General features: G+C 47.6%; 1 protein-coding gene across 1 annotated transcript in view; it reads right to left on the bottom strand.

The window, feature by feature from the left end:
• Positions 1-17,301, bottom strand: part of LOC137430973 (acetylcholine receptor subunit alpha-like) — a 174,746-nt gene extending 157,445 nt beyond the window's left edge. Inside the window, exon 1 of the mRNA XM_078781273.1 lies at positions 17,202-17,301. Within this exon, the coding sequence (XP_078637399.1) occupies positions 17,202-17,244 (43 nt within the window). The 5' untranslated portion in view covers positions 17,245-17,301. The remainder of the gene's footprint in view (positions 1-17,201) is intronic.
• Between the last annotated feature and the right edge of the window lie 913 nt (positions 17,302-18,214).

Genomic DNA, 18,214 nt, shown 5'->3' with positions numbered 1-18,214 from the left:
TCATAAATTTATATTCTCTAATATTGTCTAAATTATTAGACAATATTAGACAATATTGACATATTATTAGATAACTAGCGGGGTCACCCGTGGGAATCCCACGGGCATGGATGTGTGTGACATTTCGACATATTGAGTTATATGCTGCACATTCATTTTTACAAAATGGTTACTGGCAAGTCATCAGATCCAGAAATGGTGTGAATTTAGTTATTTCACACAATATTGACATATTATTAGATAATATTAGACAATAAATTATTAGACAATATTGTCTCTAATATTTGTCCTATTGTTTAAATCTAATATTCCTGTCGAATTGTCGCATAGATCACGCTCAATAAATTTCAAACTAATCTGACTAAGCGTTGTCCCTGTCGAATTATGACGTCATAATTGAAGGCACCAATGACGTCATCGTTAACTACACCTATTCCCCATATGGAGTTCTTTACAATGAGCCACGTTTCAATTTTCTTTTCTATGGAGCGGTTTTCGAGATATAGAGGTACGTTTTTCCAAGATGCCGCCTGTACCACGTGACCTATGACGTCATAATTATCATTACAATATTCTACAGAAGAGGCGCTCCAATGGTGAAAATTTTGTGTCCATCAGACCAACAGTTGCAGAGAAAAAAAAATTCATACTGATTGGATTAAGTGTTGCACTTGTCGAATTATGACGTCATGACGAAGGCACCTATGACATCATCATTAACATATCTTATTCCCCATGGGGAGTACTTGACAATGAGCCATGTTTCAATTTTTTCCATTGGGCTGTTTTGGGGATATCGAGGTGCGCCGTTTTTACAATATGGCGTCCATACCATGTGTCCTATGATGTCATAATTATGATTAACTAATTATGTTGTAAAATTTCGTGCCAGTCGCACCAACGGTTGCCGAGAAAATGAATTTTAAAAATACAGACACGCACGTATGCCACACTTACGCACCGAATGCTTAACCGTGCTTTTCACTTCGCGAGAGCAGGTAAAAACGCTTCGGTGGAGCAAAAATTGGCACAACAGTCGAACCCAAAATCAAACGGTGCAACATTTTCTGTCCAGGTACGAGAGAAAGAGATCACCTGTAATTGATAACTGCTTTATTGGCAGCCATAGCTGTGGCGTACTCTCGTGAGATCTCACGGGATCCCGTTTGAGTCAGAAGGGCATATGGTAATTCACAAAACACGGAACCAAATACACACATGGAGCAGGAACTGCATCACATTTCATTGCCTCTCTTATCTTTCAGAAAGTCAAATCAAAGATGAAGTTTGTCCAGACGTTTGACAACACGTCATGAGCGAGTAGTGGAGGCAACAGGTTCATGGAGCTGATCATCAAACACGACAGCGGGCCAATGGAGAAACAAAATTGTGATAATCATCGGTGGCAAGAGAAGGTGAGGAAGCATCGTTGCGTTCATCATAGTCCGATCTTCCAATATCTGGTTCACACACAGTCTGTGGGATCGGCCACCTTGCTTGGAGATCGGAGATGTTGGCGATTCCTGCGGAACAAACGCTTGCCTTCTCGGAGCACGTATGACCGAGGAAGACGTATGACCGAGGAGCACGTATGACCGAGGAGACTCGTGTTTTTGTACGACCTCACCAGGAATCCATTTGCTGGAGTCTGGTAGCGGTTGCATGCGGACCTGCTGACCCTGAACTAAAGATGGCCGCTCTCGCGCTACCTTGATCATAATATAACCTCTGCTTGGCCTTCTCCATGTCAAAATGTCGTTTAACATCATGAAAGCCATAGGATTTTGGTACAGGTAAGCTGTGCTTTGCAGGTAGCTTGTCACATGGTCTTCTACCCATCAGCAACTGTGCAGGGCACAGGTGTAGTCCTTCTAGGGGAGTGGTGTGGTAATCCAACAAAGCCAGATGTTTGTCCTCCGCTTTCCTCCACAAGTTTTCCTTCCACGCTTTCTTCTACAGCACTTCCTGAGTCCACTGCACTTTACAATACCAAGGTGAGAGCTGCGTATGATGGACTGCATGTGCTGACGGAGACTAGGTGGCATTACTATCTGCATATCTTTATAGATAATTCCATCGGAGATGCCTAACTCACTCTTTGAATCTCAGAATGTTCTCAATGGAATGGGCAATTCACTCCGAGAGATGGGCCATCCAGGTACAGGTAAGCCAGAGTGGATCGTGTCCAACAGCTGTTGCAATTCTATTTGGGCCTGTTCCTAAAGCCGGGCATAGGTCTCCTTGGTAATGAAGACCTCCGCCAGGGAAGTGGGCATGGCATGTGAGAGGTTTCAGTATCGGGGTGAAGAAGAGGCCGCTGCCAGGGAACTCAGCCAAGCAACGAGTTTAATGTTCTCAGCAGTCTCCCCAGATTTCACGTTCTCCTGATTCAGGTGGACCAGCTCACATGAAGCTATTACGGACCTCCTCTTGAATTCCAGGGAAAGATCCGTGGAAGCAACCGGATGAATTATATGGTTGGAGTAGGTTCTCAGGGTTCCATTAGACTTGTGGAGTTCAGTGTTAATTGGTAGTCTTTGAAAATCCCTGAGAGTGAATACATTGCACCTTGTACCTGTATCAATAGTGAAGGTAATGTTCGCAATGCCGCTGACACCGACATGTGGGACCATTTGTCACCTGCCAAAGTGCCAATGTTGTCAACCTTGTATATGTGAAGAACTTCTGAATTGTTTTCCCATAGTTGTTCCTTGTTTTCTCCAGTATCGATTAGGTGATTTTCCCAGTCGCCGCCGCCTACGGCACACCAACATCCAGTGGTTCGGGCGTTTGCAATATGAACAGGTGGAGCCCATTTTAGGGCATTACCCTTGGTTCCACTAATGCCGCTTATCCTTGGCACACCTACAGAATGCTCCCTTTGAATTCCTGCGGCTACGATGACAAGGCACAAGGATTGAGACGAGGTGTCCTCTGAGGTGTAATGGCTGAAACTCCAAGCGGCTAGTTATCTTCATCTCGTGCAATGTGAATTTGCTTACGAGAAAACTCAAACTGTTGTCTAATCTCCAGATCCTTTCCTCGTGTCATTCCTTCACCTTGATCCGGTAACTTTTCCTGCACCTTGGGTTCATGAATGCCAGAAATGATGGCATCTATTCAGATGTCCTTTGGATCAGCAAACTCGCATTCCATGAGAATAATCCCAAGCTCCTTGACAAAGTTATCAAACGTCTCCTCACTCCCTTGTTTCCGCTGCCCCGAACAAGCCGCTTGTTCTTTCTCGGACGGACATACTTTTCAAAATGGCTGAACACCCTGTCGGGATCATCCTGCCCTGCCCCCCCTTATCCTGCCAACCCCTGTCTCAATTCTCCCCGGTCTCCCCTACTGACCTCTCTGAACTCCTCATAGGAATGAAAACTGCCACCTGCACTCTTGGCCCCATCCCCTCCAGCTTTGTCAAGGCCTCCCTTCCTGCTCTCTCTCCACTTATCATTGCAACAATAAACTCCTCCCTGTCTACAGGCATCGTCCCACCTTCCCTCAAAATTGCTGCTGTTACCCCCATTCTGAAAAAACCTGGACTCAACCCTGACACCCTAAATAACTTCAGACCCATCTCCAACCTACCCTTTCTGTCAAAGGTTTTGGAACGCGCTGTAGCCACTCAACTCAAACATCACCTCTCTGCCAATAACCTGTATGAAACATTCCAATCCGGATTCCGCTCCAACCACAGTACTGAAACTGCTCTCCTCAAAATCACCAACGACCTTCTCCTCTCCTCTGACGCCGGCAACCTCAACATTCTCGTCCTCCTCGACCTCAGCGCTGCCTTTGACACCATCGATCACACCATCCTCCTCACCCGACTTGAAACCACCTTTAACATTACCGGCACTGCCCTCTCTTGGATTAAATCATACCTCTCTGACAGACGTCAGTTCATCTCCATCAATAACTGCAAATCCCCCACTGCTCCCCTCCCCCAAGGTGTCCCCCAAGGTTCAGTTCATGGCCCCCTCCTCTTCATCCTTTACCTGTCCCCGCTCGGTCACTTAATCCGCCGTCATGGTCTCCAATTCCACTGCTTCGCCGATGACATCCAGCTTTTCATCTCCACCAAGTCCGTCTCCACCGACACCCACTCTATCCTGACAAACTGCATCACTGAAATAAAATCCTGGCTTCAAATCAACTTCCTCAAACTTAACTGTGATAAATCTGAAATAATCATCATTGGCCCAAAAACGCTCACAAAATCCACCCATAACTTTGCCCTCAACATCAACGGTATCCCAGTATCCACCTCCCCTCACATCCGGAATCTTGGCGTCATCTTTGACCAAACCCTCTCCTTCGACAAATACACTAAACAGATCACAAAGACAGCCTTCTTTCACCTGAAAAACATCGCCCGTCTCCGTCCATCCCTCTCCTCCGTGGCTGCAGAAACCCTCATCCACGCCTTCATCACTTCCCGTCTGGACTACTGCAATAGCCTCCTTTATGGTTCACCCTCAACAATCACCAATAAACTCCAATACATTCAGAACTCCGCTACCCGTCTACTCACCCATTCCCGGACCCGTGACCACATCACCCCCGTCCTTTACAAGCTTCACTGGCTCCCCATCTCCCAGAGAATCCAGTACAAAATCCTCCTCTTGACCTACAAAGCCCTCCATAACCTGGCCCCATCCTACCTGGCTGACCTCCTCTCCAGACACACTCCCACCCGCAACCTCCGCTCTGCTGGTACCAACCTCCTGATCCCCCCCCCCCCCCATCCGGACCAAATTCAGATCCTGGGGGGACAGGGCCTTCTCCATCGCTGCTCCCACCCTCTGGAACTCACTACCTCACACCATCAGAGACTCCTCCTCACTCACCACATTCAAAACATCAATCAAGACCCACCTGTTCAACACTGCATTCAACATTCAACCCACAGCATTTAACCCCTGACTATCTCTTCTCCTTCTCCTTCCTTTTGCTTTAAATATTTCCCTATTGATTCTTGTCTTTTTGCAATTGTTGTTTTCATGTATTGTTATGCATTATGTTTTCCACTCTGTCAAAGCGCCTTTGGGCTTCTGGAAAAGCGCTATATAAAATAAATGTATTATTATTATTATTATTATTATTATCCTTCTCAGTTTCCTCCCATGTGAACATCTTGTAAACTTCGCGCCTATTAGCACCAATCCCAGTGCCCATCAATCCCAGTGCCCATCAATCCCAGTGCCCAGCCATCTGGCCTTTTGCTTTGTGGTTAGCTCAGATAGCGGGCCTGCGAACACGAACAGGACGTTGTCTCAAAACCAATGAATTCTCCAAATAAATCCACGGCATCCCAATCGATAGCTTGGTATTTGAAGTTCGGAAACGCCATAGCCGTGTTTATGGATGGTCATTTGTCGGAAAGCAGTGAGTTTGGTTAGCTTCTGACATCACAAAAGATCTGACATCACAAACTGCTTTATCGTCAGGCAATGGCTGTGGTGTGTTCTCGCGAGATCTCACATTATCCCGTTTAAGTCGGAAGGGCATATGGTAATTCACAAAACCCGGAACCAAACACACACATGGAGCAGGAACAGCATTACATTACCGCACCCTCGATAGGAATTCCGAATGAGTGAGCCTCCCATGAACGAGTCCTCAGGTACAGGTATTGCTGACCATTCCTTCACAAACATTCAATTATGTCAATGATAAAGATATCATATCAACGACCCTGGGCAAGACACACTTTCCCTGACAAGCAGGTTCTGTGTGACCTGAGCAAATACAGAGCTCCAGAACCGAGCTGTGGGAGACTCGAGTACATGTAGTATGTGCAGGAGATCCGAGTATATGTAGTTTGTGCAGGAGATCCGAGTATATGTAGTTTGTGCAGGAGATCCGAGTACATGTAGTATGTGCAGGAGATCCGAGTATATGTAGTTTGTGCAGGAGATCCGAGTATATGTGGTATGTGTAGGAGAGAAGAGTACATGTAGTATGTGCAGGAGATCCGAGTATATGTGGTATGTGTAGGAGAGAAGGGTACATGTTGTTAGTGCAGGAGATCCGAGTATATGTAGTTTGTGCAGGAGAGAAGAGTAAATGTAGTATGTGCAGGAGATCCGAGTATATGTGGTATGTGTAGGAGAGAAGAGTACATGTAGTTAGTGCAGGAGATCCGAGTATATGTAGTTTGTGCAGGAGAGAAGAGTAAATGTAGTATGTGCAGGAGATCCGAGTATATGTAGTATGTGCAGGAGAGAAGAGTACATGTAGTATGTGCAGGAGATCCGAGTATATGTAGTTTGTGCAGGAGAGAAGAGTAAATGTAGTATGTGCAGGAGATACGAGTATATGTGGTACGTGCAGGAGAGAAGAGTACATGTAGTATGTGCAGGAGATCCGAGTATATGTGGTATGTGCAGCAGAGAAGAGTACATGTAGTATGTGCAGGAGATCCGAGTATATGTAGTATGTGCAGGAGATCCGAGTATATGTAGTATGTGCAGGAGAGAAGAGTACATGTAGTATGTGCAGGAGATCCGAGTATATGTGGTATGTGCAGGAGAGAAGAGTACATGTGGTATGTGCAGGAGATCCGAGTATATGTAGTAAGTGCAGGAGATCCGAGTATATGTAGTATGTGCAGAAGATCCGAGTATATGTAGTATGTGCAGGAGATCCGAGTATATGTCGTATGTGCAGGAGAGAAGAGTACATGTAGTATGTGCAGGAGATCCGAGTATATGTGGTATGTGCAGGAGATCCTAGTATATGTGGTATGTGCAGGAGAGAAGAGTACATGTAGTTAGTGCAGGAGATCCGAGTATATGTAGTTGTGCAGGAGAGAAGAGCAAATGTAGTACGTGCAGGAGATCCGAGTATATGTAGTATGTGCAGGAGAGAAGTGTACATGTAGTATGTGCAGGAGATCCGAGTATATGTAGTATGTGCAGGAGAGACGAGTACATGTAGTATGTGCAGGAGAGAAGAGTATATGTAGTTTGTACAGTAGAGAAGAGTACATGTATTATGTGCAGGAGATCCGAGTATATGTAGTATGTGCAGGAGAGAAGCGTACATGTAGTAAGTGCAGGAGATCCGAGTATATGTGGTATGTGCAGGAGAGAAGAGTACATGTAGTATGTGCAGGAGATCCGAGTATATGTAGTTCGTGCAGGAGAGAAGAGTAAATGTAGTATGTGCAGGAGATCCGAGTATATGTAGTATGTGCAGGAGAGAAGAGTACATGTAGTATGTGCAGGAGATCCGAGTATATGTAGTATGTGCAGGAGAGAAGAGTACATGCAGTATGTGCAGGAGAGAAGAGTATATGTAGTTTGTACAGAAGAGAAGAGTACATGTATTATGTGCAGGAGATCCGAGTATATGTAGTATGTGCAGGAGAGAAGAGTACATGTAGTATGTGCAGGATATCCGAGTATATGTGGTATGTGCAGGAGAGAAGAGTACATGTAGTATGTGCAGGAGATCCGAGTATATGTGGTTTGTGCAGGAGAGAAGAGTACATGTAGTATGTGCAGGAGATCCGAGTATATGTGGTATGTGCAGGAGAGAAGAGTAAATGCAGTATGTGCAGGAGATCCGAGTATATGTAGTATGTGCAGGAGAGAAGAGTACATGTAGTATGTGCAGGAGATCCGAGTATATGTAGTTTGTGCAGAAGAGAAGAGTAAATGTAGTAGGTGCATGAGATCCGAGTATATGTAGTATGTGCAGGAGATCCGAGTATATGTAGTTTGTGCAGAAGAGAAGAGTAAATGTAGTATGTGCAGGAGATCCGAGTATATGTAGTATGTGCAGGAGAGAATAGTACATGGAGTATGTGCAGGAGATACGAGTATATGTAGTATGTGCAGGAGAGAAGAGTACGTGTAGTATGTGCAGGAGATCCGAGTATATGTGGTATGTGCAGGAGAGAAGAGTACATGTAGTATGTGCAGGAGATCCGAGTATATGTGGTATGTGCAACAGAGAAGAGTACATGTAGTATGTGCAGGAGATCCGAGTATATGTAGTATGTGCAGAAGTTCCGAGTATATGTAGTATGTGCAGGAGATCCGAGTATATGTAGTATGTGCAGGAGAGAAGAGTACATGTAGTATGTGCAGGAGATCCGAGTATATGTAGTATGTGCAGGAGAGAAGAGTACATGTAGTATGTGCAGGAGAGAAGAGTATATGTAGTTTGTACAGTAGAGTAGAGTATATGTAGTTTGTACAGAAGAGAAGAGTACATTTATTATGTGCAGGAGAGAAGAGTACATGTAGTATGTGCAGGAGATCCGAGTATATGTGGTATGTGCAGGAGAGAAGAGTACATGTAGTATGTGCAGGAGATCCGAGTATATGTGGTATGTGCAGGAGAGAAGAGTACATGTAGTATGTGCAGGAGATCCGAGTATATGTGGTATGTGCAGGAGAGAAGAGTACATGTAGTACGTGCAGGAGATCCGAGTATATGTGGTATGTGCAGGTGAGAAGAGTACATGTAGTATGTGCAGGAGATCCGAGTATATGTAGTATGTGCAGGAGAGAAGAGTACATGTAGTATGTGCAGGAGAGAAGAGTATATGTAGTTTGTACAGTAGAGAAGAGTACATGTATTATGTGCAGGAGATCCGAGTATATGTAGTATGTGCAGGAGAGAAGAGTACATGTAGTATGTGCAGGAGATCCGAGTATATGTAGTTTGTGCAGGAGAGAAGAGTAAATGTAGTATGTGCAGGAGATCCGAGTATATGTAGTATGTGCAGGAGAGAAGAGTACATGTAGTATGTGCAGGAGATCCGAGTATATGTAGTATGTGCAGGAGAGAAGAGTACATGTAGTATGTGCAGGAGAGAAGAGTATATGTAGTTTGTACAGTAGAGTAGAGTATATGTAGTTTGTACAGAAGAGAAGAGTACATGTATTATGTGCAGGAGAGAAGAGTACATGTAGTATGTGCAGGAGATCCGAGTATATGTGGTATGTGCAGGAGAGAAGAGTACATGTAGTACGTGCAGGAGATCCGAGTATATGTGGTATGTGCAGGAGAGAAGAGTACATGTAGTATGTGCAGGAGATCCCAGTATATGTGGTATGTGCAGGAGAGAAGAGTACATGTAGTACGTGCAGGAGATCCGAGTATATGTGGTATGTGCAGGTGAGAAGAGTACATGTAGTATGTGCAGGAGATCCGAGTATATGTGGTAAGTGTAGGAGAGAAGAGTACATGTAGTTAGTGCAGGAGATCCGAGTATATGTGGTATGTGCAGGAGAGAAGAGTACATGTAGTATGTGCAGGAGATCCGAGTATATGTAGTATGTGCAGGAGAGAAGAGTACATGTAGTATGTGCAGGAGATCCGAGTATATGTAGTATGTGCAGGAGAGAAGAGTACATGTAGTATGTACAGCAGAACATGTCGTATCTGCAGGAGTCAAATGTAGCATGTGCAGAAGTACATATAGTTAGTGCAGGAATCACATGTAGTAAGTGCAGGAGAACATGTGTTGTGTGCAGGAGCACGTAGTTTTGGAGTAGGTGATGCTGGTTGTGGAGTATGTGGAGCTGGTTGTGGACTATGTCGTTCTGGTTGTGGGGTATGTTGTGCTGGTTGTGGAGTATGTGGAGCTGGTTGTGGAGTGTGCAGTTCTGGTTGTGCAGTATGTGGTGCTGGTTGTGGAGTATGTGGTGCTGGTTGTGGAGTATGTGGAGCTGGTTGTGGAGTTTGTGGTGCTGGTTGTGGAGTATGTGGTGCTGGTTGTGGAGTATGTGGAGCTGGTTGTGGAGTATGCGGTGCTGGTTGTGGAGTATTTTGTGCTGGTTGTGTGGTATGTTGTGCTGGTTGTGGAGTATGTGGTGCTGGTTGTGGAGTATGTCGTTCTGGTTGTGGAGTATGTGGTGCTGGTTGTGGAGTATGTTGTGCTGGTTGTGGAGTATGTGGTGCTGGTTGTGAAGTATTTTTTGCTGGTTGTGGAGTATGTGGTGCTGGTTGTGGGGTATTTTGTGCTGGTTGTGTGGTATGTTGTGCTGGTTGTGGAGTATGTGGAGCTGGTTGTGGAGTATGTCGTTCTGGTTATGGAGTATGTCGTTCTGGTTGTGGGGTATGTTGTGCTGGTTGTGGGGTATGTGGTGCTGGTTGTGGAGTATGTTGTGCTGGTTGTGGAGTATGTGATGCTGGTTGTAGAGTATGTGGAGCTGGTTGTGGAGTATGTTATGCTGGTTGTGGGGTATGTGGTGCTGGTTGTGGGGTATGTTGTGTTGGTTTCGGGGTATGTGGTGCTGGTTGTGGAGTATGTGTTGCTGGTTGTGGAGTATGTGGAGCTGGTTGTGGAGTATGTTGTACTGGGTGTGGAGTATGTTGAGCTGGTTGTGGAGTATGTGGTGCTGGTTGTGGAGTATGCCGTGTGGGTTGTGTGGTATGTGGTGCTGGTTGTGGAGTATGTGGAGCTGGTTGTGGAGTATGTGGTGCTGGTTGTGGGGTATGTGGAGCTGGTTGTGGGGTATGCTGTGCTGGTTTCGGGGTATGTGGTGCTGATTGTGGAGTATGTGGTGCTGGTTGTGGAGTATGTGGAGCTGGTTGTGGAGTATGTGGAGCTGGTTGTGGGGTATGTGGTGCTGGTTGTGGGGTATGTTGTGCTGGTTTCGGGGTATGTGGTGCTGGTTGTGGAGTATGTCGTGCTGGTTGTGGGGTATGTGGTGCTGGTTGTGGAGTATGTGGAGCTGGTTGTGGAGTGTGTGATGCTGGTTGTGGGGTATGTGGTGCTGGTTGTGGGGTATGTTGTGCTGGTTTCGGGGTATGTGGTGCTGGTTGTGGAGTATGTTGTGCTGGGTGTGGAGTATGTTGAGCTGGTTGTGGAGTATGTTGTGCCGGTTGTGGGGTATGTGATGCTGGTGGTGGAGTATGTGGAGCTGGTTGTGGAGTATGTTGTGCTGGTTGTGGAGTATGTTGTGCTGGTTGTGGGGTATGTGGTGCTGGTTGTGGGGTATGTTGTGCTGGTTTCGGGGTATTTGGTGCTGGTTGTGGAGTATGTGGGGCTGGTTGTGGAGTATGTGGAGCTGGTTGTGGAGTATGTGGAGCTGGTTGTGGAGTATGTCGTTCTGGTTGTGGAGTATGTTGTGCTGGTTGTGGAGTATGTCGTGCGGGTTGTGGGGTATGTTGAGCGGGTTGTGGAGTATGTGGAGCTGGTTGTGGTGTATGTGGAGCTGGTTGTGGTGTATGTGGAGCTGGTTGTGGAGTATGTGGAGCTGGTTGGGGAGTATGTGGTGCTGGTTGTGCAGTATGTGGTGCTGGTTGTGCAGTATGTGGAGCTGGTTGTGGAGTTTGTGGTGCTGGTTGTGGAGTATGTGGTGCTGGTTGCGGGGTATGTTGTGCTGGTTGTGGAGTATGTGGTGCTGGTTGTGGAGTATGTGGAGCTGGTTGTGGGGTATGTTGTGCTGGTTGTGGAGTATGTTGTGCTGGTTGTGGAGTATGTTGTGCTGGTTGTGGAGTATGTCATGCTGATTGTGTGGTATATTGTGCTGAATGTGGGGTAGATTGAGCTGGTTCTGGAGTATGTGGTGCTGGTTGTGGAGTATGTGGTGTTGGTTGTGGAGTATGTGGTGCTGGTTGTGGAGTATGTGGTGCTGGTTGTGGGGTATGTCGTGCTGGTTGTGGGGTATATTGAGCTGGTTTTGGAGTATGTGGTGCTTGTTGTGGAGTATGTGGAGCTGGTTGTGGAGTATGTGGTGCTGGTTGTGGAGTATGTGGAGCTGGCTGTGGAGTATGTTGTGCTGGTTGTGGAGTATGTTGTGTGGGTTGTGGAGTATGCCGTGCTGATTGTGGGGCATATTGTGCTGATTGTGGGGTGTATTGAGCTGGTTCTGGAGTATGTGGAGCTGGTTGTGGAGTATGTGGTGCTGGTTGTGGAGTATGTGGAGCTGGTTGTGGAGTATGTGTTGCTGGTTGTGGAGTATGTGGTGCTGGTTGTGGAGTATGTCGTGCGGATTGTGGGGTATATTGTGCTGATTGTGGGGTATATTGAGCTGGTTCCAGAGTATGTGGTGCTGGTTGTGGAGTATGTGGTGCTGGTTGTGGAGTATGTGGTGCTGGTTGTGGAGTATGTGGTGCTGGTTGTGGAGTATGTGGAGCTGGTTGTGGCGTATGTGGTGCTGGTTGTGGAGTATGTGGTGCTGGTTGTGGAGTATGTGGTGCTGGTTGTGGGGTATGAAGGAAAAGTTAGACATGGCGGTTCAGTTTGGAATGTCTCCTTTGTGGTTCTATTATCAGAACAAGCAGCTGTTTGTCCCTGGCATGGCCGGCCTCTAACCCTGAACCCCTGAGGTAATCAGACGCCTCAAAAAGTAGCAAAAGCTTTTTAGGGCTGACGTGCAGACCGGGCGACGGTTCCCTGGCCATGGTGGAATGTGTGAGAGGAAAAGTTTGTATTATGTCTGGAAAATGACGAGGAATGGGAGAAGGTTTTGGGCAGAATTATTGTTGTTCGGAGAAGAAGAGGAAGTAATTGATTAACAGAAAAAATGGGGGCAAAGTGGAAATAGAGGATGGGAACAGAAAGCACAGCAAATATATGGGCGACCAAACAAAGAGAGATGGGCCAACACACAATGAGAGATGTGACACCACACAAGGAGAGATGGGACACCGAGAGAGATGGGACTGGGATAATGAGATGGGATAATGAGAGATGGGCCACAGAATAAGGAGAGATGGTACACCACACAATGATAGATGGGACACCGCACAATGAGAGATGGGACACCGCACAATGAGAGATGGGCCACCGAATAAGGAGAGATGGTACACCACACAATGATAGATGGGACACCGCACAATGAGAGATGGGACACCGCACAATGAGAGATGGGAAACCGCACAATGAGAGAGGAGAGATGGGACACCGCTCAAAGAGATGGGACACCACGCAACGAGAGATGGGCCACCGAATAAGGAGAGATGGTACACCGCACAATGAGAGATGGACATCGCACAATGAGAGATGGGACACCGCACAATGAGAGATGGGAAACCGCACAATGAGAGATGGACACCGCACAATGAGAGATGGGACACCGCACAACGAGAGATGGACACCGCACAATGAGAGATGGGACACCGCACAATGAGAGATGGGCCACCGAATAAGGAGAGATGGTACAACGCACAATGAGAGATGGACACCGCACAATGAGAGATGGGACACCGCACAATGAGAGATGGTACACCGCACAATGAGAGATGGACACCGCACAATGAGAGATGGGATACCGCACAATGAGAGATGGACACCGCACAATGAGAGATGGGACACCGCACAATGAGAGAGGAGAGATGGGACACCGCACAAAGAGATGGGACACCACGCAACGAGAGATGTGCCACCGAATAAGGAGAGATGGGACACCGCACAAAGAGACGGGACACCACGCAACGAGAGATGGGCCACCGAATAAGGAGAGATGGTACACCACACAATGAGAGATGGGAAACCGCACAATGAGAGAGGAGAGATGGGACACCGCACAAAGAGATGGGACACCAGGCAAGGAGAGATGGGACACTGCACAATGAGAAATGGGAGACAACACAAGGAGAGATGGGACACCACACAATGAGAGATGGGATACCGCACAACGAGAGATGGGACACCAAAGAAGGAGAGATGGTACACCACACAATGAGAGATGGGACACCGCACAATGAGAGATGGACACCGCACAATGAGAGATGGGACACCGCACAATGAGAGATGGGAAACCGCACAATGAGAGATGGGACACTGCACAAGGAGAGATGGGACACCACACAATGAGAGATGGGACACCGCACAACGAGAGATGGGACACCACACGATGACAGATGGGACACCGCACAACGAGAGATGGGACACCAAATAAGGAGAGATGGGACACTGCACAAGAAGAGATGGGACACCACACAAGGAGAGTTGGGACACTGCACAAGGAGAGATGGGACACTGCACAAGGAGAGATGGGACACCGCACAAGGAGAGATGGGACACCGCCCAATGAGAGATGGGCCACCGAACAAGGAGATATGGTGCACCGCACAAAGAGAGTTGGGACATCATGCAAGGAGAGATGGGACACCATACAATGAGAGATGGGACACCGCACAATGAGAGATGGACACCGCACAATGAGAGATGGGACACCGCACAATGAGAGATGGGACACCGCACAATGAGAGATGGGACACCGCACAAGGAGAGATGGGACACTGCACAATGAGATGGGCCATCGAATAAGGAGAGATGGTACATCGCGCAATGAGAGATGGGACACCAAACAAGGAGAGATAGGACACCACACAAGGAGAGATGGGACACCTCACAATGAGAGATGGGACACCGCACAAGGAGAGATGGGACACGACACAAGGAGAGATGGTACACCACACAATGAGAGATGGGACACCGCACAATGAGAGATGGACACCGCACAATGAGAGATGGGACACCGCACAATGAGAGATGGGACACCGCACAATGAGAGATGGGACACCGCACAAGGAGAGATGGGACACTGCACAATGAGATGGGCCATCGAATAAGGAGAGATGGTACATCGCGCAATGAGAGATGGGACACCAAACAAGGAGAGATAGGACACCACACAAGGAGAGATGGGACACCTCACAATGAGAGATGGGACACCGCACAAGGAGAGATGGGACACGACACAAGGAGAGATGGGGCACTGCACAAGGAGTGATGGGACACCGCACAATGAGAGATGGGACCCTGCACAATGAGAGATGGGACACCGCACAATGAGAGATGGTCAAACGCACAATGAGAGATGGCCCAGCGAATGAGGAGAGATGGGGAAACGCACAATGAGAGATGGAACACCAAATAAGGAGAGATGGGCCAATGCACAGTGAGAGATGGGACAATGCACGAGAGATGGTCCAATGCACAATGAGAAATGGGACAACGCACAATGAGAGATGGCCCACCGAATAAGGAGAGATGGGCCAACACACAGAGAGATGGGCCAACGATCAATGAGAGATGGCCCACCCAATAAGGAGATGGGTCAATGCACAACGAGAGATGGGCCAATACACAACGAGAGATGGGCCAATGCACAGCGAGAGATGGGCCATTGCACAACAAGAGATGGGCCAATGCACAGCGAGAGATGGGCCAAGGCACAACGAGAGATGGGCCAATGCACGAGAGATTGGTCAATGCACAACGAGAGATGGGCCAATGCACAACGAGAGATGGGTCAATGCACAAGGAAAGATGGGTCAATGCACAACGAGAGATGGATCAATGCACAACGAGAGATGGGTCAATGCACAACGAGAGATGGGTCAATGTACAGCGAGAGATGGGTCAATGCACGAGAGATGGGCCAATGCACGAGAGATGGGTCAATGTACAGCGAGAGATGGGCCAATGCAGGCGAGATGGGTCAATGCACAACGAGAGATGGGCCAATGCACAGCGAGAGATTGGTCAATGCACAACGAGAGATGGGCCAATGCACAACGAGAGATGGGTCAATGCACAACGAGATGGGCGAATGCACAACGAGAGATGGGTCAATGCACAACGAGAGATGGGTCAATGCACAACGAGAGATGGGTCAATGCACAGCGAGAGATGGGCCAATGCACGAGAGATGGGTCAATGTACAGCGAGAGATGGGCCAATGCACAACGAGAGATGGGTCAATGCACAACGAGAGATGGGTCAATGTACAGCGAGAGATGGGTCAATGCACGAGAAATGGGCCAATGCACGAGAGATGGGTCAAGGTACAGCGAGAGATGGGCCAATGCAGGAGAGATGGGCCAATGCACAACGAGATGGGCCAATGCACGAGAGATCGGTCATTGCACAACGAGAGATGGGCCAATGCACAACGAGAGATGGGCCAATGCACGAGAGATCGGTCATTGCACAACGAGAGATGGGCCAATGCACAACGAGAGATGGGCCAATGCACGAGAGATCGGTCATTGCACAACGAGAGATGGGCCAATGCACAGCGAGAGATGGGCCAATGCACAACGAGATGGGCCAATGCACAACGAGAGATTGGCCAATGCACAGCGAGAGATCAACTTAACGGATTCAGGTAGACCGTTCCACATGTAAGAAAAGAGGACATTGAGAGCACGGAGTTGAGAATTGAGTTTCCAGTTGGGGAAGGTAACAAGGTAAGGATTCTGACACAACAGTGTGATGGGCAGGTGCTCGGTGGACAGGTGTTGCATGAGCTATTCTGGAAGGACTCCATCTTGTCCCACGAGCTCCACCGAAACAGATCTCTCCCGAAAGATAAACAGACAAACATTGGGAATCTGTCTGTCGGTCCTTGTACACCGTTAGGATGGGATGTGGTGTACGTAATATGTAGATGGTCCATCACAATGTCCCACATTTAAATTATTTTGTTCTTCATGCCACTTGCTCAACCTGACCTTGCCTTTCTGACATGTGCAGGTACACTTTACATAGCCTAACATGTCCATGTGTAAGCCTCGACAGTGTTAGTCTACCTGCGCAGGTAATGACCAGACTCGGCAGTGTAAGTCTACCTGCGGTGCGCAGGTAATGACCAGACTCGGCAGTGTAAGTCCACCTGCGGTGCGCAGGTAATGACCAGACTCGGCAGTGTAAATCTACCTGCGGTGCGCAGGTAATGACCAGACTCGGCAGTGTAAGTCTACCTGCGGTGCGCAGGTAATGACCAGACTCGGCAGTGTAAGTCCACCTGCGGTGCGCAGGTCATGACCAGACTCGGCAGTGTAAATCTACCTGCGGTGCGCAGGTAATGACCAGACTCGGCAGTGTAAGTCTACCTGCGGTGCGCAAGTAATGACCAGACTCGGCAGTGTAAGTCCACCTGCGGTGCGCAGGTAATGACCAGACTCGGCAGTGTAATACTTTGAGGGTCGCTCAGCGCTCTGTCTGTGTCTGTGTTTGTGTCTGTGTCTGTGTTTGTGTCTCTGTGTCTGTGTGTGTCTCTGTGTCTCTGTGTCTGTGTGTCTGTCTGTGTCTGTGTGTTTGTGTCTGTGAGGTCGGTGGTTCGTATCCGCTCAGCATTTAAAAAGGATTGAACACGGACAAACAACCTTAGGTTGACAACCACAGCGAGGACTTGATTGGTCGAATTGCCTCCGGCAGCGTTTACGCCCTTTTTTCGGGAACAGGAATATAAATAATAAAAATGAAAACTTACCCAAGTACACCTGGAGGAATATAACCCGGCTGAGGTGTCCCATCACGAGGCACCTTGTGAAGGTCTCCGGCTTGGTCACACGACCTGGTATATTAAAGGGGATCTGTATGTGCTTCACCATTGTCACAATTTGAGGCACAAGGAATGAATCGTGTTCGAAATAGACACTTTTCCAGGAAGAGAGGCGAAACACGAGTCCTGATTGAGCTTTACATTCCTGGTTCTGGAATCCTCACCGAACATCAATGGAACACACCAGAAAAACATGTGTGTGTGTATATATATATATGTGTGTGTATGTGTGTGCGTGTGTGTGTGTGTGTGTGTGTGTGTGTATATATGTGTGTGTGTGTGTATGTATATATGTGTGTGTGTGTGTATGTGTATGTATATGTGTGTGTGTGTGTGTATATATATGTGTGTGTGTGTGTGTGTGTGTGTGTATGTGTGTGTGTGTGTGTGTGTGTGTGTATGTGTGTGGGTGTGTGTGTGTGTGTGTGTGTGTGTGTGTATGTATGTGTGTGTGTGTGTGTGTGTATGTATGTGTGTGTGTGTGTGTGTGTGTGTATGTGTGTGTGTGTGTGTGTGTGTGTATGTGTGTGTGTGTGTGTGTGTGTGTGTGTGTGTGTGTGTATGTGTGTGTGGGTGTGTGTGTGTGTGTGTGTGTGTGTGTGTGTGTGTGTGTGTGTATGTGTGTGTGTGTGTGTATGTGTGTGGGTGTGTGGGTGTGTGTGTGTGTGTGTGAGTGTGTGTGTGTGTGTATGTGTGTATGTGTATGTGTGTATGTTGTTACGGATTCGGCACTTCCGCTGTTGTGGTTTTCCTCCACTTGAAAGATTTCTGATTCTATGTACTATTATTGTCTTCCAAAGGTTTGTTGTTTATGAACAGTTACTAAAAGTTTAAAAGGTTAACTTAAAATGATACAGGAACCCGAACCGGAAGACAATGAGGTGGAGAAGAAGGGGCGGCGAGCGAAGGAGTCGGAGAAGAAGCTGGTTGCTTTGCGGTCT

The sequence above is a fragment of the Myxine glutinosa genome, chromosome 7 (genome assembly GCF_964187855.1).
Source record: "Myxine glutinosa chromosome 7, kmMyxGlut1.1, whole genome shotgun sequence".
NCBI classification, from domain to species: Eukaryota; Metazoa; Chordata; class Myxini; order Myxiniformes; family Myxinidae; genus Myxine; species Myxine glutinosa.
The sequence above is the reverse complement of the archived record's forward strand: the minus strand, read 5'-3'. Positions and strand labels throughout refer to the sequence as shown.